Below are 25331 nucleotides of genomic sequence, written 5' to 3' on the forward strand. Positions count from 1 at the left end.
TAGCATGATTTTAGCACGACTAGCAAGTCGTTAGCATGATTTTAGCATTATTTTAGCATGACTAGCAAAGTCGCTAGCATGATTCTAGCATGACTAGCAAGTCGCTAGCATGATTTTAGCATGACTAGCAAGTCGCTAGCATGATTTTAGCACGACTAGCAAGTCGCTAGCATGATTTTAGCATGACTAGCAAGTCGCTAGCATGATTTTAGCATTATTTTAGCATGACTAGCAAAGTCGCTAACATGATTTTAGCACGACTAACAAGTGGCTAGCATGATTTTAGCACGACTAGCAAGTCGCTAGCATGATTTTAGCACGACTAGCAAGTCGTTAGCATGATTTTAGCATTATTTTAGCATGACTAGCAAAGTCGCTAGCATGATTCTAGCATGACTAGCAAGTCGCTAGCATGATTTTAGCATGACTAGCAAGTCGCTAGCATGATTTTAGCACGACTAGCAAGTCGCTAGCATGATTTTAGCATGACTAGCAAGTCGCTAGCATGATTTTAGCATTATTTTAGCATGACTAGCAAAGTCGCTAACATGATTTTAGCACGACTAACAAGTGGCTAGCATGATTTTAGCATTATTTAGCATGACTAGCAAGTCACTAGCATGATTTTAGCATTATTTAACATGACTAGCAAGTCGCTAGCATGATTTTAGCATTATTTAGCATGACTAGCAAGTCGCTAGCATGATTTTAACATTACTAGCAAGTTGCTTGCATGATTTTAGCAGATAGATAGATAGATAGATAGATAGATAGATAAAGGTTTGAAGATAGATAGATAGATAGATAGATAGATAGATAGATAGATAGATAGATAGATAGATAGATAGATAGATAGATAGATAGCTTAAAGCTTAATTGAGTGTCAATGGCTTCTAGCAGTTTACATTAAACATAGTTCAAACAGACATGGACTTTTGGTCAATGAAAGTCTATGGGACCTTTTTATGATTTTTAATATTAATTTTTAAGAAAACCATAACTCAAAACAGTCTGAAAAGATATAGCAATCTAAGTTAGAACAGTATGAAGATCTGACCCGAGTTTGGAGTATGTAGCTTGAACGGTCTAGGAGGAGTAGGTGTCTAAATATTTTCCGCTCAGAAAAATAAGAAGAAGAAGAAGAAGAAGAAGAAGAAGAATAATAAGTTTAAATAGGATTTCAGTAAGTTGGCTTTCCCAAGCCAACTTAATTAAAAACTTCTGTTTTTAAATTCTAAATCGAAAAAAGCTTATTTTCACGCTGATGTTAAAAGCCGTTTTATTTTTAATCTGTCACTTGTTACACTGCAAAAAGGCTTATCTCACTTAGTTTTTTGTCTTGTTTTTAGTCAAAATATCTAAAAATTCTTAAATTAAGATGTATTTACTAAATAAGCAAAATGACATGGGATATTTAGTCTTGTTTCCAGGGGGGAAAAAATAAATTAAGTGCAGTTCGGTTAAAGTGATTAAAATTATCTGCCAGTGGGGTAAGTAAAACACTCTTGTTTTAAGAATATTTTAATTGTTTTCAGGGGGAATAAACTCAATTAAGTGCATTTTGCTTAAAACTAGACTGAATTATGCCATTTTGCTGATCTAGTAAATGCATCTTAATTTAAGACTTCTTTGACTAGAAGCAAGACTTAAAAAAAACCTAAAATAAGCATTTTTTTGCAGTGTAAGAGCACACTTACTGTTGAACTGTGCTGGGTATTTCCTCCTTATAGACCTTCCATGGATCCTCATGTCGTTTCAAAGTGTTCATATCTAATAACAACAACAGATGCACTGTTTAGAGCAGAAAAGGTAGATCTTCTGAAAAAGAAACACAATATACAAGAATATTAGTCTTTTTCTAAACTCTGTGTTGATCTTTTGTTTGCGTCTCTTCTTCCTCCAGTCTCTTCAACAAGGAGACATATGCTCAGCTTTCTAGATTAATCATCCATTAGTTACTAAGACAATCTCCTACAACAACACTATTGAGGAGGACCAAAAAAAGAATGTTTGTTGGCCCATTTACTCAACACATTTATTTTTATCATGTAGGCCTTCTAAATGTAATCTATTTCTTTTTCTTTCTCTGTTTGTTGGCAGAATTGTTTCTTTACTATTACTAACTTAGTTACACTGCAAAAAAACTAAATGGTTTTCTTACTTAGACTTTTTGTCTTGTTTCCAGGCAAAATATCTAAAAATCAGGAAGGATGTTCTAGACAAAATAATTTGCCAATTGGGTAAGTAATTGGGATTATTTTTCTTACCCCATTGGCAGATTATTTTGCTTGTTCTAAGCAAAAACTCACTTCATTTTGACTTGTCTTTTTCTGAAAACAAGACAATAATCTTTACTCGTCTAGAAAATCCTTCTTGATTTAAGATTTTTTTGATTTTTTTGGCTGGAAACAAGACAAAAAATCTGTGTAAGACAAGCATTTTTGCAGCGTATAGCACAATATTTAACTTTACCTTAAAAAGGCTTTTCTTACTTAGATTTTCTGTCTTGTTTCCAGCCAAAATATCTAAAAAGTCTTCAATCAGGAAGGATTTTCTAGACAAGTAAAAATTATTGTCTTGTTTTCAGAAAAAAAAAAAACAAGTTAAAATTAAAGAGTTTTTGCTTAGAACAAGCTAAATAATCTGCCAATGGGGTAAGAAAAATATTCTTGTTTTCTGTCTGAAATAAGATTTTTTTCTTACACCATTGGCAGATTATTTAGCTTGTTCTAAGCAAAAGCGCACTTCATTTTGACTTGGTTTTTTTTTCTTCTTAAGACAATATTTTTTTTACTTGTCTAGAAAATCCTTCCTGATTAAAGAATCTTTAAATATTTAAACCATTTTTGTCAGTGTATTTATTTTTTCTTTCTCTGTTTGTTGCCAGAATTATTTGTTTCTTTGCTATTACTAACATTAGGCTAACTTAGACAATGTCAGTACAGTATATAGCAATTTTAGAAATTATCATTTAATAAAGAAACTTCTTCCAGTATAACAGACACAGAGGATCTTACAGCAAACGTTAGATTCGAAAAACAAACATTTTACGTTAAAATATTACATATTTGCTATACAACCTCTAAATGCTCTTTCATGTGATAAATACACAATACTAAGGACAAAAACCTTACTTAACTGTCTCGTTTCTTGTCAGACAAATGTTTGTCATCGTTTAGCTCATCTGAAAAGACTTATTTAACAGTTAACGTTCGTTTTTGAATAAGATGCGCGCCTTTTCGGGATACTTACGGTCACGAACTTCCGTCCTCAGGGGGCGACAGAGTCACATTCAAATCCCTCTTACGATAAAGAACATTGTTTATGATTAAGGCGATCAATTAAAATACATATATATAAATGACAAATGGCAGTTAACGATGTTTACCAGCATTATGGACTCTTTTTGTACAGACGAAACAACTGGAATCAATAACACCGGGAAAAAAATAAAATCCTTGATTTCATTTTGCCGCCTCGACTAACCGGCAAAAAACCGGAAGTGGCGCATTTCACGGGGGGGAATTCATGAAAGGCGTTATTAGACTGTTTTACAAGGCTGTATTATATATTAAACACATTTAAAAATAATAATTAAGCATAATTGTGAATTCACAAAAATAAATAAATGTATGCGATGCAGGTTTAAATATGTGCGTCAATTACGTACAAGCAATTTTTTATGCAAAAAAAAAAAAAAATTCTAGTAATATAGCCTAATAGACAATTATAAAAATTGTCTTGTTGTTTTTGTCAGAGAAATTTAACGCAACGTCTAATTCATTTAAAACTACATATCCCACAATTCCGCGGTGTCAAACCGGAAGTCGTTCCACTTCCTGGATACTTTAAACTGTCAAACGAAACAATAGTAAAGACAAGAGGCTGAGCAACATCTGCTGTCAAAACCCTGGATAAAGTCATGAATTTAACTGCAGAAATAAGGTTAGTTGTCTTTTTACCACTCTTCATTTATGCTAAACCGATTGCTGCGAGTAAAGACGTTTAGCAAGTTAGAGCTGGAACTTCAGCTGTTTGAGACTCGATTGTTATTGTTAGCAAACAGCGTCTACTTTAAGTTTTAATCTTTTTAAATGACTAAAACATGATATGAAAATAAATATATTCATTCACATTGTTGTTTCATAATCTTGTATTTTAGGAATAAACGGTACACAGCAAAAATGCTTTTCTTACTTAACTTTTTTGACTTGTTTCCAGTCAAAATATCTAGACAAGTAAAAATTATTGTCTTGTTTAAAGAAAAAACAAGTCCAATTTTTGTGTGTTTTTGCTTGAAACAGACTAAATAATCTGCCAATGGGGTAAGAAAAATAAACTTGTTTTCTGTTTGAAATAATGAATGAATTTTGCTTACCCCATTGGCAGATTATTTTGCTTGTTCTACGCTAAAACACACTTAATTTTGACTTGTTTTTTCTGAAAACAAGGCAGTATTTTTTTACTCGTCTAGAAAATCCTTCTTGATTTAAGAATTTTAGATATTTTGGCTGGAAAAATGACAAAACATCTAAGTAAGAAAAGCATTTTTTCAGTGTAGTACATATTCTATTATTTTTATAGGACTTTTAGCCATGTTGAACTTTTGTCATAAATGTAAAAAAAGTATAAAGACAGCAGAGAGTGGATTTAAATGCCTGGACTGAAAAAAAATGCTTGTTTCCAGCCAAAATATCTCAAAATTCTTAAATCAAGAAGAACAAATTATTGTCTTGTTTTCAGAAAAATTAAGTGAGTTTTCGCTTAGAACAAGCTAAATAATCTGCCAATGGGGTAAGCAAAAAAAAAATCTTATTTCAAACAGAAAAAAATAATTTTTACTTTAAGAATTTTTGATATTTTGGCTGGAAGCAAGACAAAAAAGTTAAGTAAGAAAAGCATTTTTTGCAGTGTGCATCCGAATCATGTTAAGCATGCAATAAGAGTATTACAATGCAAACGCATGATATGTTTTCAATGCAAATGGAAGCAGATTGGGATTCCACTCATTCTTTCTATATTTTGATGACTTGACTTGCCATTTCAGTGAGGTTTGACGGTGATGCAGACGATCATGGAGGACTTCAGGAGGTCCTATCTGAGGCTGTGTAAGGAGGGAGGAATAGACACTCAGGAGTCAGTGCTGGCTCAATTGCACGACACCAGAGCAGCGGCGGGCAGCGGCAGACTGGACCTGAGCGGACAGAGCATCACCTCAGACACCTGCAGCGTGCTGGGACGAGTTCTGCAGAACGACACCGTCTTCACAGAGATCCTCCTCAGCGACTGCATGCTCAGTGAAGAAGGTGAGCGCTGTAAACAGAGGACACTCGAAAAGAAATCGACAGAAATAAAATAAGACATTTGATATTGCATAAACAAAAAGGACCATTTTTGCATTGTAATATTATTTTCATAAAAAGAAATTTAAGGCATTTAAGATATTAACATAATTAATATAACTTTTCCATTTTTTTGCATTACAAAAAAGAATTGCATAAAATGTGCATAGTTGCTGTGAAAATAATATCACAATGTAAAATGAAAATGGAAAGAGAATTTTTTACTTTTTAATGCATAGAGTCAGCTTGTAGGACTGTTTTTTTCCATTAGAAATATTTTTTTGGGCAGTTTGCAAAAATGATGGTTATACAAGACTTAAATGTTAAAAAAAAAGAAAGAAAAGATCTGTGTAAATTACAGACAGTGCAACAAATCTTAACATAATTAATGTTATTAACATGAAAGTCCAAAGAATAAATATAAAACAAGAAAGCCAGCTTGTAGGACCATTTTTGCATTGTGACATTATTTAAAAAAATAATAAAAAATAATTGTTTGGAAGTTTAACAAATATTAACATGATTAATAAATTATTTACTTTTTTTGCATTAAACAGATGAGCGTTTGTGGGTAAAATATGCATAATTAACATGAAAATAATGTAATGTAAACTAAACATGAAAATGAAACTCGCAGGAAAATCTGAAAAATCCCAAGAAAGAATTTTATGGCATTTGTTAAGTTTAGTGTTATGTAGATATATTAACATGTACAAATACATTTGTAACATTTCTTTAAAACATTTTGCATCACAGGAATGAGAATAAATGAGGTAAAATATGCAAGTAATACATTGTAAAATATGCATGAAAATAATCCTGAAATTCCAAACAAAGTAAATTTTGGATAAGCAAAATTGCTTTATGACATTATTTTTTATAAGAAAGAATTTTGTGGCATGTTAAATGATTAATAAATCTTTTACAGTTTTTTTTTTGCGTCCTAGAAATGAGACTAGGTAAAATGACTTGCCATGAAAATAATGTCGCAATGTAAAATAAACATGAAAATTAGAATTAGAAACTTGATTATATAAACAGATGTCAGTTTGACAGTGCAGCAAATATTAACAAGATCATTTAAAATATGCAAATGCAAAATGAATACAATTAATTATAAATCCAACAATATATGAAATTTATAAACAAACTTTTTAAAGATAATACAAAATGTAAAATCGCACTGATCATTGCATAATCCAATTGAGATATTACTTTATTAATGTATTTTTCCTACAAGTAGTTCCATTCACATATGTCATCTACAGGTGCCAAGCTGCTATTAAATGGGCTTTGCTCCAACACCACAGTGAAAGTTTTGGATCTGAAGGTAAATTTATGTAATGTTTTATGATATATACTTATTTATTCTGTAATACAGCTCCTAAAAACATCATTTCTTTTTAGGGGAACAACATGAGAGGAACAGGAGCTGAGGCTTTGGGACAGTTATTAGTGAGGAACAAGATGCTGCGCAGGTGAGGGACTAGTTTCTAGCCTATAGTTGTTTTTTTATTTGTTGGAAGAATTTTCAGTTAATAAAAAGAGACTTTTAATAATTAAATTACAATATGCAAATGTTTCTTTGCCATTTTTATGTTATGTAACATTTACAATCATAATAAAGTACCTTTTGCAACACGTTTTACCTCTGTGATGAGAAAAATAAGGTTTTCGTGACATCAAGTATAAAATAAGTTTTTACATGTTGATAAAAAATTACACTGACAGTGTTTTTTTTTATTTGCAATAGAAAGACATCAAAAATAATAATAGCAAAAATAGCCATTTGTGACCTGGAATGTCAAATTCGGGAAACACTTTTGATTCAGTAACCAAAATAACCACTTTATAGCATTACAGTTCCATTCAAAATTGCTCTAAAATTGTTCAAAAATACTCTTTACACAGCTTGTTTGTTCCTGGTCAAAACTGTGTAAATAATATGTAATGCGGGATTAAAAGCCAGATTAAATTATGCCTGCTTTGACCCAGCTCAGCCTCTAGTATTAAAGTTAATTGTGTAAATGCATTCATGCCACCTCTGAGAAGCAATAAACAGTCTCTGTTTAGAGACTTAAATGCCTTCTGGGCCACCTTTGCAGTCTAAAATGCACAAAGTAATTGCATTGCCATTTTTGAGGATTCATTTGTATTTGAAAATAAAACTCTTTAGGAAATATTGCAAATGTCAAACTATTGTTTGTGTTTTGCTTGGAGGCTTGTGCTGGAGTGGAATGCTCTGGGAATGTGGGAGGAAGGATTTGCTGTATTTTGTGAAGGTCTGGCCTCCAACACATCTCTCATGCAACTTGACCTGCGCAATAATCAAATCAACCACCAGGGAGCGGCGGAGCTCTGCATCGCACTGAAGAGGAACTCCAGTCTGCAAGAACTGGGTGAGCACAGGAACACATTCCACACTCACGGTCTGTCAACAAGCACTGAGTTGTTGTGCTGTTGTCCCAGTTATTTGAGGATGATGAGGTAAATGTTTAGCAAAATGCCAGATGCTTTTCCTTTAAACCACACCCTGCACTGTGCTCTTGCGAAATTTATATTGCACTCTTTGTTGATCTGTAAGATTTTTTTATCTTCTTGTGCTCACCAAGGCTGCATTTATTTAATCAGAAATACAGTAAAATTGTTAAATAGTATTAGTGTTTCAAACAGCTGTTTTCTATGTAAATATCTGTTCAAATGTAATTTATTCCTGTGATCAAAGCTGCATTTTCAGCATCATTACTGCAGTCTTCAGTGTTACGCAATCCTTCAGAAATCATTCTAATATGCTGATTAGCTCCTCAAGAAACATTTCTGATTATTATCAATGTTCAAAACACTTGTGCTGCCCAATAATTTGGTGGAAATCTGATACATTTTATTTCAGGATTCAAAAATAAAACAGCATTTGTTAACATTATAAATGTCTTTACTGGCACTTTTCATCAATTTAATGTGTCTACTCTGAATAAAAGTAGTCAGAAGTTTGTGATTAGTAAGATTTTTAATGTATTTTAAAGAAGTTTCTAATGCTCATTAAGGTTGCATTTAATACAGAAAGAAATATTACTTTATATTACTTATATTTTGAAATATTATTACAATTTAAAGTAACGTTCTTCTATTTTAATATACATTAAAAATCTAATTTATTTCTGTAATCAAAGCTGAATTTTCAGCATTATTACTCCAGTATTGAGTGTCACACGATCCGTCAGAAACCATTCTAATATGATGATTTATTATCAGTGCTTGAAACAGTGGTTTTGCTTAATATATTTGTGACCCTGGACCACAAAACCAGTCTTAAGTCGCTGGGGTATATTTGTAGCAATAGCCAAAAATATATTGTATGGGTCAAAATTATTGATTTTTCTTTTATGTCAAAAATCATTAGGAAATTAAGTAACGATCATGTTACATTAAGATTTTTTGTAAAATTCCTACTGTAAACCTATCAAAATGTAATTTTTGATTAGTAATATGCATTGTTAAGAACTTAATTTGGACAACTTTAAAGGTGATTTTCTCAGTATTTTGATTTTTTTGCATCCTCAGATTCCAGATTTTCAAATAGATGTATCTCGGCCAAATATTGTCCTATCCTAACACACTATACATCAATAGAAAGCTTATTTATTGAACTTTCATATGATGTATACATCTCAGTTTTGTAAAATTTAACCTTATGGCTGGTTTTGTGGTCCAGGGTCACATTTATGCAACCTATTATATTTTTCTTCAAGATTTTTTGATGAATAAAAAAGTTAAAAAGAACAGTATTTATTTAAAATAGAAATCTTTTCTAACAATATACACTACTGTTCAAAAGTTTGGGGTCAGTATATTTTTTTATTCTTTTTGTTTGAATAAAAATATTTGTTTATTCAGCAAAGATGTGTTAAATTGATAAAAAGTGATATCAAAGACTTATATTGTTAGAAAAGATTTATGTTTGGAATAAAAGCTGTTCTGTTTAACTTTTTACTCATCAAAGAATGCTAAAAAAAAGTATCACAGGTTCCAAAAAAATATTTGGCAGCACAACTGTTTCCAACATTGATAATTCTAATAATAAATATTAGAATGGCATATTAGAATGATTTATAATTAGCTGATGAAAATTCAGCTTTGCATTACAGGAAAACAATAATTTTAATGTATATTAAAATAGAAACCATTGTTTTATATTGTAACAACATTTTTGCAATATTACTGCTTTTTCTGTATTTTTGATCAAATAAATGCAGCCTTGATGAGCTTAAGAGACTTCTTAAAAAACATTTGTCTTACTGATTCCAAACCTTTTAACGGCAGTCTATATCTATATGTAATTAAATCTTTATGAATGCCTATGTACCTTAATTATAAATATATACCATAAAATGTAAGTAATTTTTTTGCAGCCTGAAAATTTGGGGAAATTTTAAAACAATGCTTTCTGGCCTAAAAAAGGTTATGAACACCATATTATTTATTCTCTACCATAATTATTGTCTAGGCATCCTTGGTTTTGATTGTAGTGTCTGATGTGTTTGTGTTTAGATCTCAGATGGAACAACATGGGGCTGCTGGGCGGCCGGTCTCTGCTGGAGGCGATGCAGCAGAACCGCTCTCTGACCAAACTAGAGATGGCAGGAAACAACATTCCCAGCGACACGCTCAGAGCCATCGGTGAGACACTGTCAACATCAGCTGCTAGACACATTAACACCAAGCTTTTCCTTTATTAATCAAGTCCAAATATTCTCAGAACAGTCCATGAGCCACAATGCAGACCGACAGACGACGCTTCGAGAGAGCCGCAGCAGGACTCACGTGCTCAGCAAAGAGATCCAGATCCTCAAGGATGAGAAGAGCAGACAGGTGAGGATGACTGGGATTGTTTAGTTCAACTGCGGATGGATTGAGAACTAACATCCTTTCTGTACATGTGGCCTGAAGTTTCTTAGTCTGATGGACACCATTGATAGACAGAAAGACGAGATGGGAAGAAGCAGCAGGTTGGTGTCAATTAAAAACAGTGATACCCTGATGATAGAATCTGATGAATGACCAACAGGTTTTGGGTTTCTTGTAGAAATTCATCCATGCGTCTAGGGCAGTTACAGGAAGTGCTGAATGAGCAGAAGTCATCTGTGAATTCTCTCACAGCCAAGTAAGTAGTCTTCAAAACCATTAATGTTTTAGCCACATTGAACACTGCAAAAAATCCTTTTCTTACTTCGATTTTTGTCTTGTTTCCAGCCAAAGTATCTACAAATTCTTAAATCGAGAAGATTTTCTATACAACTAAAAATTATTGGCTTGTTTTCAGAAAAAACAAGTCAGAATTAAGTGTGTTTTGGCTTGAAACAAGCAAAATAATCTGCCAATGGAGTGAGAAAAATAGTCTTGTTTTCGGTTTGAAATAAGTTTTTTTTTTTTTTTTTTTTTGCTTGTTCTAAGCAAAAGCTCACTTAATTTTGACTTTTTTCTGAAAACAAGAAAATAATTTCAAATTTTATAGAAAATCCTTTTTGATTTAAGAATTTAACGAGACAAAAAATGAAAAGGATCTTTTGCAGCGAAGAACTTCCAGAACAGAAATTTGCAGATAATGTACTCACCCCCAAGATGTTCATGTCTTTCTTTCTTCAGTCGGAAAAAAAAATTGTTTTTTGAGGAAAACTTTTCAGGAATGTTCTCTATATAGTGGACTTCCGTGGTGTCCACGAGTTTGAACTTCCAAAATGCAGCTTAAATGCAGGAAGAAGAGTCTTATCTAGTGAAACGATTGGTTATTTTCTAAACAAAATTACAATTTATACACTTCATCTCAAATGCTCATCTTGTGTAGCTCTTTTTAAAGACAACATGGAAAAAATGTCTTTTCATGGACAACAATGTCTTTTTAAGATGAAAATGACATGAAATTACTCGTATAACCAGAAGATGGCAGCAGAGGGTCAATCATTGGCCGCAGCTAGTTTTTTTCAAGACGTCTTGCTTTTCGATTTATTATAAAATTACAAGTATAAGTATATAGTATAAGTATATAGTATATAGCAAGTGCAGAAAGTCATTAAAAAGTAATTAGCTCAGACACAAACAGCCTATAAGGGTGAATTATTTAAATACTTGTAGATAGTTCACTGCAAATTAAATAAGATAAATAATAATGGTATAAGAATTAAATAATGCACTCAATATGAATCAATATGAATTTGAAATAATTAATATAATTTATTAACTACATCTTTTAAGCTTTATCTTGGACTGTAAAAGCTATTAAATAGCCTATATTTAACCAACACAAACTTGTTCCTGCTGTAGTTTTGTTACTCTGAATTTAGTTTGAATCGTTTAACGCACAGCTGTTTTTTCATCAATGCACATCAGTTTGTCAGATGTTTCATCCGGTTATTACTGTCAATCATAGCAATGACTTGCGCATATTTAGCCCATTTAGTCACGTTTTTTGGAATTTCGGAAGTTCAAACTCGCAGGCACCATAGAAGTCCACTATATGGAGAGAAATCCGGAAAGGTTTTCCTCAAGTCTTTACGACTGAAGAAAGAAAGACATGAACATGTTGGATGACAAGGGGGTGAACACAATATCTATAATTTTTTTAACTTCTTTAATTCGTGGCTAAAGTCAGTGCAATGAAAGTTGTGATGTTTTGTGAAGTTAAGTGTGTTTGTGGTGTTCAGGCTGCAGATGACGGAGGCGGCTCTTGCTCTGTCGGAGCAGAAGACTCATGATCTGGGCGAGCTGCTGACTCGAGTTAAAATGGAGAAAGCAGAGCTCAGAGACAGACAGTCCAGAGAGATCAAGAAAGAGCATGAGGTATTTACTGATTTTACCCCATGTGACAGTTTCAGCTTTGTGACCTTTAGTCCTTTACTCTCTGATTGAATGCATTATTTATTTATGCATCCAACATTATTAATGCATTACACATTGTACTTGGACATGTGTAATGACAATAAAGTTGAATCTAATCTAAAAAAAATTAAATTATTAAATCAAAAAAGACAAAATACATTACCAGTAAAAAAGTTTTTGAACAGTCATTGTCTTCTGCTCACCAAGCCTGCGTTTATTTGATCCAAAGTACAGCAAAACCAGTCAAAATGTGAAATATTTTTACTGTTTAAAATTACTGTTTTCTATGTGAATATATTTTAAAATGTAATTGATTCCTGTGATGAGTTTAAATATTGATGATAATAAAAACAGAAATGTTTTTGAGCAGCAAATCAGCATATCAGAACGATTTCTGAAGGATCATGTGACACTGGAGACTGCAGTAATGATGCTGAAAATTCAGCTTTGATCACAGAAATAAATTTCATTTTACAATATTTTCAAATAGAAATCAGTTATTTTAAATAGTAAAAATATTTTGAAAATATACTGGTTTTGCTGTACTTTGGATCAAATGCATGTAGGCTTGGTGAGCAGAAAAGACTTTAAAAACATTAAAAATCTTAAGTTTTGACTGGTAGTGTATGCATTTTACTTCAAAACAAAAATACAACAATAATTAGTATACGACGATTGGTTATTATTAATTAGAAATGGAAGTGATTATTTTTACAATATATATATGTTATATATTAATACACTTAAGAACTACTGTACCATTTAAAAAGTTTGGGGGTCAGTAATATTGTTTAAAATAATTTCGTTAAATATATATTTAAATTAAGGCTGCATTAAATTGACCAAAAGTGACAGTAAAGACATTTCTAATGTTACAATAAATAAATAAATGCTGTTCTTTTGAACTGGATATTCATCTGTGAATTTTTGGTTTCCACAAAATTGTTGGGCAGCACATTGATAATAATCAGAAATGTTTCTTGAGCAACAATTCAGAATATTAGAATGATTTCTGAAGGATCATGTGACACTGGAGACTGCAGTAATGATGCTGAAAATCCAACTTTGATCACAGAAATAAATTACATTTGAACAGATATTCACATAGAAATCAGCTGTTTTAACTCTAATAATATTTCACAATTTATACTGATTTTATTGTATTTTTACAGACACCTTGGAGACTCATTTCATTGTTTTTGGTTTGTAGGATAGTGCTCTGAGGGAAGCAAAGCTTTTAAAGGAGGTGAACGGTCTGTCAGAGAAGAACCTTCATCTTAGGAGTAAGGTACAGAGGTGAAGCATCTCAAATGATGAGCAGCTGGGTTTTGTGAGATTTATCAGTATGTTTAACGCTCACAGCTGGAGGAGACCGAACGCAGATGTAAAACACAACAGGATCAGATCTTCGAGCTGAAGCAGGAGCTCACAAACACCACCGCTGAACTCAAGCTGCGTCTGGCTCAGACTGAAGGTGCCACATCACATCTATATGGAAAACCCTCTGCTGTTTGGTTGGGTTTTAGAGTTTGGGATGTTTTCTTTATTATATTAGAACGGCTGGAAATGGAGAAGAGGAGATCTAAGCAGGCACTTGAAGACATGGACGGTTTACGACAGAAGGAGGTGAAGATGTGAAACCCACTGAAAATTTGACTTTAGGTTTTGGTTCAGTTTTTACCTCATGTCCTTCTTCTCCAGATGGATCATCTGACAAGACACCAGGAGGAGAACGAAAGAGCTCTTCAAGAACGCATCCTCAAGCTTGAGGGACAGCGGATCCAGTTAGAAGAAGTAGACGAGATTATTGACAAAACTAACCTTAAGATTTAAGAAATATTACATTTGAACAGTAAAAATGTGCCTCACGTTGTTCCAAACCTGTATAGCAGTGGTGTTTTAGCATCACTGAGATACTGTTATCCATTTTAAATTAGTTTTTATTTTTATATTTTGTTTTAATTCTAATTTTAGGTAAATCTTTAGTAGTTTTGTTTTGTATTTTTGTCATTATTATTATTAGTACTATTATATATAAAATAATAAAAGTATAATATTTTTTAATATTTTACTTTAGTTAAAGTTTATTTATATAAAGTTAATAACTAAATTAAAAAGAAATATTATTATATAATAAATATTGTAAATATATAATAAATATTATAATATTATTATTATTTTATTTTAATAGTTTTGAATTCAGTTTTCTAGTACTAACTGGAAATGAGAAATTCTATGTACTTAAGTATATTTAAAAAACTATCTATCTATCTATATATATATATATTTATATATATTATTTTACTAGTATAACTGGAAATGATAAATTTTATATATTTTATTGTGTAATATTTTATTTTAGTTTTTATAAAGGTAACAAGTGTTTTTTTTGTTTTAGTTAACTGTAAAAAAAGTTATTAATATTAATATTATTTTCTGTCTATATAGTTTTTGTTAGTTTTTAATTTAGTTTAAGTACTAACTGGAAATGATAAATGTTGTAAATATACTTCATTAAATATATATTTTTAAATATTTCAGTTAAACTTTAATTATTAAAATAACAAATTTTTTCTTTTAGTTTTAGTTAATAACCATTAAAAAGTTGTTGTTATGATAATTATTACTATTTTATGTCTACAGTGTATAGTTTTTGCTAGTCTTTAATTCAGTTTTCAAGTACTAGAAATGAGAAATTTTGTTATATACTTGAGTATATTAATTTTTTTAATATTTCTAAATATTTTGTTTGATTTCAGAAATTTAAAAAAATGTTTTTTAAAAATGTTATTAAATAAAAAAAAATGCTTTAGTTATTTTTTTTTTTCAGTTTGACCATGAAAAAAGTTATTATTATTATTATTTTATTTTATTTTTAAAATGCAAATACTCAGAACATAGTCCATAAATCATATGCAGCATTTAAGTACATTTTTATGGTTGTGTCAAATTTGTTATATCAAATTCTTCTTTTGTGTTTCTTGCAAAAAAAAAAGAGAGAAAATAATAATAAAAACATTCAGGTTTGGAATGTCATTTTTTTTTATTGAATTTGAAAACTAACCTTTGCCTTGCTCTCTTTAGGCTTAATTGTTGGTCTTGGAATGTCATTGACAAACAATAATGACAGAACGAAGGCTCACATTTGCACTCTTGCGTTCAGGAGCTGAGCAGAGTGAAAGCGTCTCTGGTGACGGAGAGAGCTCAGGCTGAGGAGGAGCTGGGGAAAGTGCGAGCCCAAGTGCGACTGGAGGAGGTATGCAATACTAGCTGAACTATTGCAACATCACTACAAGCAGTATTGACCGTCAAAGTCTCACAATCCTCTGCAGCAGCAGCACCTGAGCAGCCTGGAGGAGAAGCTGCGAGCGGTTCGTCAGTCTCGAGATGAGTCGCAGAACCACTGCACCCAGCAGAAACAAACCATCGCGGAGCTGCACGCCAGAACGGGCCAACAGAGCATCGAGATGGACACGCTCCGCCGCAGGATAGACGAGCTCCAGCAGGTACTGACTCCAGTAGACGGATGCACTCAGGGTTAGTTTCACTTTGACTTATTTGACTGCATCTTGTACCTTTTATTCAAAGGAGCTTGCAGGTAAAGAGCAGGAGAAGGTGGCAGACGTGACTCGAGTTCGGGTGGAGCTGCAAGAGCAAATCGGCCACCTGCAAGCTGAGAGAACAGCACAGAGCGGCCTGAGAGAGAAGATCGCCGCTCTGGAGAGAGAAATGAAAGGTACATATTAGTGTTGCATGATATACCGCTACCAAAAGATATGGAGATGGCCTGCTTTAAGGGGAGACCTTGCACCTGTCAAGTTTGAGATTTTGGGCCTTTTTGTGTTTCATAAAGTTACACTTAAGTCTTTCTTTTATAGCATTTTATCTATTTGTGTCAATAGATTTCAATGACAATACATACATGTGTTTTTAAAGGCTGAGGCATAAATCTCCACTTCAGCAGCACTTACACACACCAAACTTTACATTCATTTTCCTGTCTATATTCTGAAGGTTTTTACAGACGGATTTGTTCATATATAATTTGCTTGATTTTATACAACATTTTATTCTGGCAAAAATGCATTGTTGTCTGTCTATATAGTTTTTGTTAGTTTTTAATTTAGTTTTTAAGTACTAACTGGAAATGAGAAATGTTATATATTTAATGACATTTATACATTTTAAAATATTTTTTTACTTTTTCATATTTTAGTTAAAGTAACAAAAATGTTTTTTTTAGGTTTAGTTAATATCTGTAAAAAGTTGTTGTTATTATTATTATTATTATTATTATTATTTTTATTATTATTATTATTACAACTATTTTATGTCTGTATAGATTTTGTAGTTTCGGAAATGACATGTTATACATTTAATGAAGTATATTTTACATTTTTAAATATTTCAGTTAAACTTTAATTATTAAAATAGCACTTTTTTTAGTTAATAACCATTAAAAAGTTGTTATTATAATTATTATTATTATTATAATTATTACTATTTTATGTCTTTTTTTCTCGCAAATTCTGACTTTATAACTCGCAATTCTGACTTTATAACTCGCAATTCTGACTTTATATCTCGCAATTCTGACTTTATAACTCGCAATTCTGACTTTATATCTCGCAATTCTGACTTTATAACTCGCAATTCTGACTTTATAACTCGCAATTCTGACTTTATAACTCGCAATTCTGACTTTATATCTCGCAATTCTGACTTTATATCTCGCAATTCTGACTTTATAACTCGCAATTCTGACTTTATAACTCGCAATTCTGACTTTATAACTCGCAATTCTGACTTTAGAACTCGCAATTCTGACTTTATATCTCGCAATTCTGACTTTATATCTCGCAATTCTGACTTTATATCTCGCAATTCTGACTTTATAACTCGCAATTCTGACTTTAGAACTCGCAATTCTGACTTTAGAACTCGCAATTCTGACTTTATATCTCGCAGTTCTGACTTTAGAACTCGCAATTCTGACTTTATATCTCGCAGTTCTGACTTTATAACTCGCAATTCTGACTTTATATCTCGCAATTCTGACTTTATAACTCGCAATTCTGACTTTATATCTCGCAATTCTGACTTTATAACTCGCAATTCTGACTTTATAACTCGCAATTCTGACTTTATATCTCGCAATTCTGACTTTATATCTCGCAATTCTGACTTTATATCTCGCAATTCTGACTTTATATCTCGCAATTCTGACTTTATAACTCGCAATTCTGACTTTATATCTCGCAATTCTGACTTTATAACTCGCAATTCTGACTTTATATCTCGCAATTCTGACTTTATATCTCGCAATTCTGACTTTATATCTCGCAATTCTGACTTTATATCTCGCAATTCTGACTTTATATCTCGCAATTCTGACTTTATAACTCGCAATTCTGACTTTATAACTCGCAATTCTGACTTTAGAACTCGCAGTTCTGACTTTAGAACTCGCAATTCTGACTTTATATCTCGCAATTCTGACTTTATAACTCGCAATTCTGACTTTATATCTCGCAATTCTGACTTTATAACTCGCAATTCTGACTTTATAACTCGCAATTCTGACTTTATATCTCGCAATTCTGACTTTATATCTCGCAATTCTGACTTTATAACTCGCAATTCTGACTTTATATCTCGCAATTCTGACTTTATAACTCGCAATTCTGACTTTATAACTCGCAATTCTGACTTTATAACTCGCAATTCTGACTTTATATCTCGCAGTTCTGACTTTAGAACTCGCAATTCTGACTTTATATCTCGCAATTCTGACTTTATAACTCGCAATTCTGACTTTATATCTCGCAATTCTGACTTTATATCTCGCAATTCTGACTTTATATCTCGCAATTCTGACTTTATATCTCGCAATTCTGACTTTAGAACTCGCAATTCTGACTTTATATCTCGCAGTTCTGACTTTATATCTCGCAGTTCTGACTTTATATCTCGCAATTCTGACTTTATAACTCGCAATTCTGACTTTATATCTCGCAATTCTGACTTTATATCTCGCAATTCTGACTTTATAACTCGCAATTCTGACTTTATAACTCGCAATTCTGACTTTAGAACTCGCAATTCTGACTTTATATCTCGCAGTTCTGACTTTAGAACTCGCAATTCTGACTTTATATCTCGCAGTTCTGACTTTATAACTCGCAATTCTGACTTTATATCTCGCAATTCTGACTTTATAACTCGCAATTCTGACTTTATATCTCGCAATTCTGACTTTATAACTCGCAATTCTGACTTTATAACTCGCAATTCTGACTTTATATCTCGCAATTCTGACTTTATATCGCAATTCTGACTTTATATCTCGCAATTCTGACTTTATATCTCGCAATTCTGACTTTATAACTCGCAATTCTGACTTTATATCTCGCAATTCTGACTTTATAACTCGCAATTCTGACTTTATATCTCGCAATTCTGACTTTATATCTCGCAATTCTGACTTTATATCTCGCAATTCTGACTTTATAACTCGCAATTCTGACTTTAGAACTCGCAGTTCTGACTTTAGAACTCGCAATTCTGACTTTATATCTCGCAATTCTGACTTTATAACTCGCAATTCTGACTTTATATCTCGCAATTCTGACTTTATAACTCGCAATTCTGACTTTATAACTCGCAATTCTGACTTTATATCTCGCAATTCTGACTTTATATCTCGCAATTCTGACTTTATAACTCGCAATTCTGACTTTATATCTCGCAATTCTGACTTTATAACTCGCAATTCTGACTTTATAACTCGCAATTCTGACTTTATAACTCGCAATTCTGACTTTATATCTCGCAGTTCTGACTTTAGAACTCGCAATTCTGACTTTATATCTCGCAATTCTGACTTTATAACTCGCAATTCTGACTTTATATCTCGCAATTCTGACTTTATATCTCGCAATTCTGACTTTATATCTCGCAATTCTGACTTTATATCTCGCAATTCTGACTTTAGAACTCGCAATTCTGACTTTATATCTCGCAGTTCTGACTTTATATCTCGCAGTTCTGACTTTATATCTCGCAATTCTGACTTTATAACTCGCAATTCTGACTTTATATCTCGCAATTCTGACTTTATATCTCGCAATTCTGACTTTATAACTCGCAATTCTGACTTTATAACTCGCAATTCTGACTTTATAACTCGCAATTCTGACTTTATATCTCGCAATTCTGACTTTATATCTCGCAATTCTGACTTTATAACTCGCAATTCTGACTTTATATCTCGCAATTCTGACTTTATATCTCGCAATTCTGACTTTATATCTCGCAATTCTGACTTTAGAACTCGCAATTCTGACTTTAGAACTCGCAATTCTGACTTTATATCTCGCAATTCTGACTTTAGAACTCGCAATTCTGACTTTAGAACTCGCAATTCTGACTTTAGAACTCGCAATTCTGACTTTATAACTCGCAATTCTGACTTTATATCTCGCAATTCTGACTTTATATCTCGCAATTCTGACTTTATAACTCGCAATTCTGACTTTATAACTCGCAATTCTGACTTTAGAACTCGCAATTCTGACTTTATATCTCGCAGTTCTGACTTTATATTTCGCAATTCTGACTTTATATCTCGCAATTCTGACTTTATATCTCGCAATTCTGACTTTATATCTCGCAATTCTGACTTTATAACTCGCAATTCTGACTTTATATCTCGCAATTCTGACTTTATAACTCGCAATTCTGACTTTATAACTCGCAATTCTGACTTTATATCTCGCAATTCTGACTTTATAACTCGCAATTCTGACTTTATAACTCGCAATTCTGACTTTATATCTCGCAATTCTGACTTTATAACTCGCAATTCTGACTTTATAACTCGCAATTCTGACTTTATAACTCGCAATTCTGACTTAAAAAACTGTTTTGTTTTTTGTTTTTACTTAATTTTTTGTAACATTTTTTAGTTAATTTATTATATAAAAAATGGAATCCAGAAAAATTAAAAAATGAATTTAGAAAAAAATAAAAGAGAATTTGAGAAGAAATTAAATTTCATCAGCCTTATTGATGTAATTTTTGTTTTTGTTTTATTGTATTTATCCTTTAGTTTGTTACTTGCATCTATGCACTTATTAATAACAAACATAAAATAACAAAAAGTGACTACATCATGATATAACTTGTTATTGTGGAAAAAAAAAAAAAAAAGACTATATCATGAAATAAGATTTTGCTTTACCCTTTTAGCTCTTGGTCCTGTGTAGAGGCACTGGCATGTGATTTTTATTATTTTATTATTTTTTTTAAAGAGGGGATAAAATGCTTTTTTTAAATTGATAAAATACCTTAATCTTTAAAGACTTTACCTGTCGTTTTTTTTTTTCATAGTATTGGTTCAGTAGTAGAATGGAGATATTTTAGTCAGGTGTCGTATCAGAAAATCAAAAAAATAGTAATTTATTACAGTTCTTTCCATTTCCATGGTGAGGACTTGTTCAGTGTGTTTGTTATGTAAGGTGATGCCTGTTGCAGGCTGATGCTCTTTGTGTTTGTGTTTTGGATCAGTCCTCAGCGCCGCCCACAGAGAGGCCCTTCTGGACAAAGAGAGCGAGATCTCGTCTCTGCTGGAGCGGCTGCGCATTAGAGAAGGAGAGATCCAGCGCATACGAGAGGATGAGGCCCAGAGAGCCAGCTTCCTCCAGAACGCCATCCTCACGTACGTCCAGGGCTCTCCTCTCGCTCACTTCAGCCCCAAAAAGTGAACTCTCACGCCGAGACAGATCTGTCAGACACTGTCTATCAGGGTGCTTTGCAGCTATGCATAATAAAATCCACTGCATATTGCAAGTTTTTACAGTGCTTTTAACATATTTAGGTGTTTTTGATGAATTGGAGAAAAAAGTGAAATGTGCATTAAGTGCATTATTTGTTTGTGAAAATCTGTTTGCCTTGGTGAATAATCAAGGAACTTGATTTAATGACTTCTTAACATTTTTGTAATGCTTTTATTATTTTCATAAATATCTATTTTAAAAATCCCCAATGTGCCATATTGTCCATCAAGGCTCTTTTATTGTGGCACTTACAATTGTGTATTTTAAAATGTTTTCTAATGTTGAATTTCTTTCACTTTTGTAATGTGTGTTGGCTGTTATATATTTAAATAAAATGTGTGTTTTGATGAAACTCTCAGCTGTTTGTATGTTACGGAATAAAGATCATTCTTAAAGCAATAGTTCACCCAAAAATAAAAAATATGTATTTTTATATTTTCTGTTTTGATTTCAATTTAATGTAAATCTTTAGTAATTTTGTTGCATTTTTGTAATTATTATTATTATTATTATTATTACTTTTTTGTTTATAGTTTTTGTTAGTTTTTTATTCAGTTTTCAGGTACTAACTGGAAATGATTTTTTTGTATTTTTTATATATTTAATAAAGTATATTTCCATTAGGCTTGTTTATTATTTTTATTATTTTGTATCTATATAGTTTTTATTTTTTAATTTTTACAAGTAACAAGTTTTAGCTAATAACCGTAAAAAAGTTATTATTATTTATTTATTGTCTATATAGTTTTTGTTAGGTTTTTAATCCAGTTTTCAGGTACTAACTGGAATTAAGAAATGTTAGATATTTAATGAAGTATATTTACATTTTTAAATATTTCATTTTAGTTCAACTTTATTTATACAAGTAACAAATGTTTTTTTTTTTTTTTTAGTTAAGTTGTTTATTATTATCTGATGTCTATATAGTTTTTTAGTTTTTAATTTTTTAACAAGTAGCAAGTTTTTTTAGCCAATAACCGTAAAAAAAATGTTGTTCTATTTTACATTTATATAGTTTTTGTTCATTTTTAATTCAATTGTCAAGTGCTATGAGAAATGTTATATATTTAATGTAGTCTATTTAAGTTTTGCATACATTTATTATTATTTTGTCTTTATAGTTTTTGTTAGTTTTTACTTTATACAAGTAACAAGTTTTAGTTGTTTTCTCTCTTTAGCTAACTGTAAAAAAAAGGTTGTTATTATTATTATTACTATTTTGTTTATATAGTTTTTGTTAGTCTTTAATTCAGTATTCAATTACTAACTGGAAATGAGAAATATCATATTGAAGTTTATTTACAGTTTGTTAATGCAATTAACAATATTTTATCATTATTATTATTATTTTAGTTAATAACCATATTTTTGTTGTTGTTGTTTTTTTTGCCTTTTTTTTAAAGCAAAGACTTCGAACATAGTGATAAATCATATCCAGCATAGTTCACCCCAAAATAAAAAACATAAATTATTGACGTGTATTTTTATTAAAAACATCTTAATGCTGATTTGTTTGAGCTTCTGTCTTCTGAAGATGTTACTGATGAACTGGTTAGGTGGGTTATTGTGGATTATTGTGATGTTTTTATCAGCTGTTTGGACTCTCATTCTGACGGCACCCATTCACTCCACTGGCGAGCAAGTGATGGAATGACACATTTCTACAAATTTGATGAAGAAACAAGCTTATCCTAGTCCTGGACAGCCTAAGAGTGAGCACATTGTCAGAATTTTTTTTTTTTTTTTTTGGTTAACTGTTTTTATTCCTAAACCTCTGGCACTTAAATATTTAATTTTAATGTTCAAAACAATCAGAAACATGAATTAAAAATTTCCAGTATTTAGTAGCTAGTATTCAGTCTTCCACGTAGACAGTGAGTCGCTGCTGTTTGGGCTCCTGTCCCTTTAAATCTCTTCGGCTTTTTCCGGAGAGCGTCGGCGAGGTTCGCTGTCAAAACCGCTGCTGCAAAGAGGGCAGTGACCGTATTTTGTGCAGATATCTATCATTTCTCGGGTTTAGTGGGAGCTGTGGCATAGTGAAATACATTTTCGGCCGTGAAGCGAAGCAACCTGTGTCTCCACAAATGCAAGCTATTAAATGCGTGGTGGTCGGCGACGGGTAAGTGGTGCTTTTGGAAGCTGATGGAGAGCAGCATCCATTGGAAAAGCCGTGTGGGGTATTGCAATGCAATGCATTCATGTCTAGTTCTGGCCTGTGCAATTGCATTTTATTATTCGCTCAGCGTAATATCCTACATTTGATTCTAAGCGTGTGCATGTGTGCAGAATGCATGTAAAGCGGGATCCGGATAGCTATTGTAATGGTTTACATCACAATGAATGCATTAATAATTGTTTCATGTCTTCGTGAATTATTTTGAATAGCTAAAGCATGCATTGTTTATTGTATGTCAAATGAACAGGATTTGAACAGAACGTGTGATTTTTGTTCACGGTGTCAGGGAGTGTTTTTCATGGGGTGTTGTACTACTGACCCGTGCTGAATGGCAAAAGCCTGAAGCAGAAACGCTATGGTTACCACTCCCTCTTACGCGCGCGAATTTGCACGAGAAGTGTGTGGAGCGCGTGCACGTGAGCGAGAGTTTCCCCTGCTGTCTAGAGATGCGGAGTCCGAGTCGTTCTGCGAATCGGTTCCTTTGAAGAACCGGTTCGTTAATGTGATTCGCAATTATTTTACGGCATGGCTACAGATTAATGCAATTATAATTATTTTAAATTATAATTAAATCAAATTCTAAGAAAAAATAAATTACAATTATAGTAATTATTGATAAATACAAATACAAATGTTTTTTTTTTTCTCACGTCTCTTGATGTGTTAAAAACTATTTCTATCTTAAATTTAGTACAAATGGGGTTATAAACATGTGTGGATAATTAATTTTCCATATGTAATGAGCAAATTAATAATATTCACTAGCAGTCAAAAGTTTTTGAACAGTAAGATTTTTAATGTTTTTTTAAAGCCATCTCTTCTGCTCACCAAACCTGCATTTATTTGTTTCAAAGTACAGCAAAAACAGTAAAAATCTGAAATATTTTTACTATTTAAAATAACTGTTTTCTATTTGAATAAATTTTAAAATGTAATTTATTTTGTGATTTCAAAGTTGAATTTTCAGCATCATTACTCCAGTCTTCAGTGTCACATGATCCTTCAGAAATCATTCTAATATACTGATTTGCTGCTCAAATAACATTTTTATTATTATTATGTTGAAAACAGCTTTTTTCAGTTCAGAAGAACAGCATTTATCTGAAATAGAACTATTTTGTAACATTATAAATGTATTTATCATCATACCTTTTAAAGCATCCTTGTTAAATAAAAATATTCATTTCTATAATTTCTTTGTATGGTATAATGTTACAAAAGCTTTATATTTCAGATAAATGTTGTTCTTCTAAACGTATCAAAGAAAGAAACCTGAAATGTGTACACAACTGTTTTAAATATTGATAATAATAGTAAATGTTTTTTGAGCAGCAAATCAGAATATTAGAATGATTCCTGAAGGATCATGTGACACTGAAGACTGCAGTAATGATGCTGAAAATTCAACTTTGCATCACATAAATAAATTACATTTTAAAATATATTTAAATAGAAATCAGTTATTTTAAATAGTAAAAATATTTCAAAATTTTACTGATTTTGCTGTACTTTAAATCAAATAAATGCAGGCTTGGTGAGCAGAAGAGACTTTTTGAAAAACCAAAAATCTTACTGGTAGATTTTTAGTGATTTTTTTAGTGTTTAGATATTGACTGGTAGTGTATCTTTTTAAAACTGAGCTTTAAAAACAGCTTGGGTCAACAAACCAGTCAGGTAGTGATTTTCCAACCCAAATGAATGATTCTTATTGGCTAGTGCTCTCTCAGTGTGTGTGTTTCATTGGTAATGAAAGTGTGTGTGTGTGTGTGTGTGTGTGTGTGTGTGTGTGTGTGTGTGTGTGTGTGTGTGTGTGTGTGTGTGTGTGTGTGTGTGTGTGTGTGTGTGTGTGTGTGTGTGTGTTGCCCTCGGGGTGAGTGTGAATCTGGGACAGGGTCTGTCACTATCTGACATACTAACACTCACATAAAGAGCACACTAGCAGCACTAACTAGTTTTACTTGCTGCAACCTTATTCATCATGTGATATTAGGACCTAGTGCTTTTTTCACCATAATTTCGTCTCCAATCTCCATCTATGAGTTTTATAAATATATAAATGCACAGTAATGCATCTCAGAAATACCCAGCTAAGCTGTCTGCTGT

General features: G+C 32.0%; 1 protein-coding gene across 1 annotated transcript; it reads left to right on the forward strand.

Annotated features, from left to right (window-relative positions):
- Window positions 1-3839: 3839 nt before the first annotated feature.
- On the forward strand, window positions 3840-21453 carry LOC141298010 (leucine-rich repeat-containing protein 45-like). Its single transcript, XM_073828512.1, has 18 exons — window positions 3840-3945; window positions 5048-5306; window positions 6611-6672; window positions 6750-6820; window positions 7563-7741; window positions 9891-10019; window positions 10099-10211; window positions 10290-10348; window positions 10426-10503; window positions 12041-12176; window positions 13426-13503; window positions 13578-13689; window positions 13771-13841; window positions 13917-14009; window positions 15379-15471; window positions 15548-15721; window positions 15804-15951; window positions 20784-21453. The coding sequence occupies exons 2-18, from the start codon at window positions 5063-5065 to the stop codon at window positions 20978-20980; spliced, it is 2037 nt and encodes a 678-aa protein (XP_073684613.1). The 5' UTR covers window positions 3840-3945; window positions 5048-5062; the 3' UTR covers window positions 20981-21453.
- The last annotated feature ends 3878 nt before the right edge of the window (window positions 21454-25331 follow it).

The sequence above is a fragment of the Garra rufa genome, chromosome 22 (genome assembly GCF_049309525.1).
Source record: "Garra rufa chromosome 22, GarRuf1.0, whole genome shotgun sequence".
In the NCBI taxonomy this organism is placed as follows: domain Eukaryota; kingdom Metazoa; phylum Chordata; class Actinopteri; order Cypriniformes; family Cyprinidae; genus Garra; species Garra rufa.

Excerpts from the sequence above, each read along its gene's own strand:
- LOC141298010 (XM_073828512.1), top strand. The coding sequence starts at position 5,063 with ATGCAGACGATCATGGAGGACTTCAGGAGGTCCTATCTGAGGCTGTGT. Across the intron at positions 12,177-13,425 it reads AGATCAAGAAAGAGCATGAG|GATAGTGCTCTGAGGGAAGC; the intron begins GTATTTACTGAT and ends TTTGGTTTGTAG. Across the intron at positions 14,010-15,378 it reads AGCGGATCCAGTTAGAAGAA|GAGCTGAGCAGAGTGAAAGC; the intron begins GTAGACGAGATT and ends TCTTGCGTTCAG.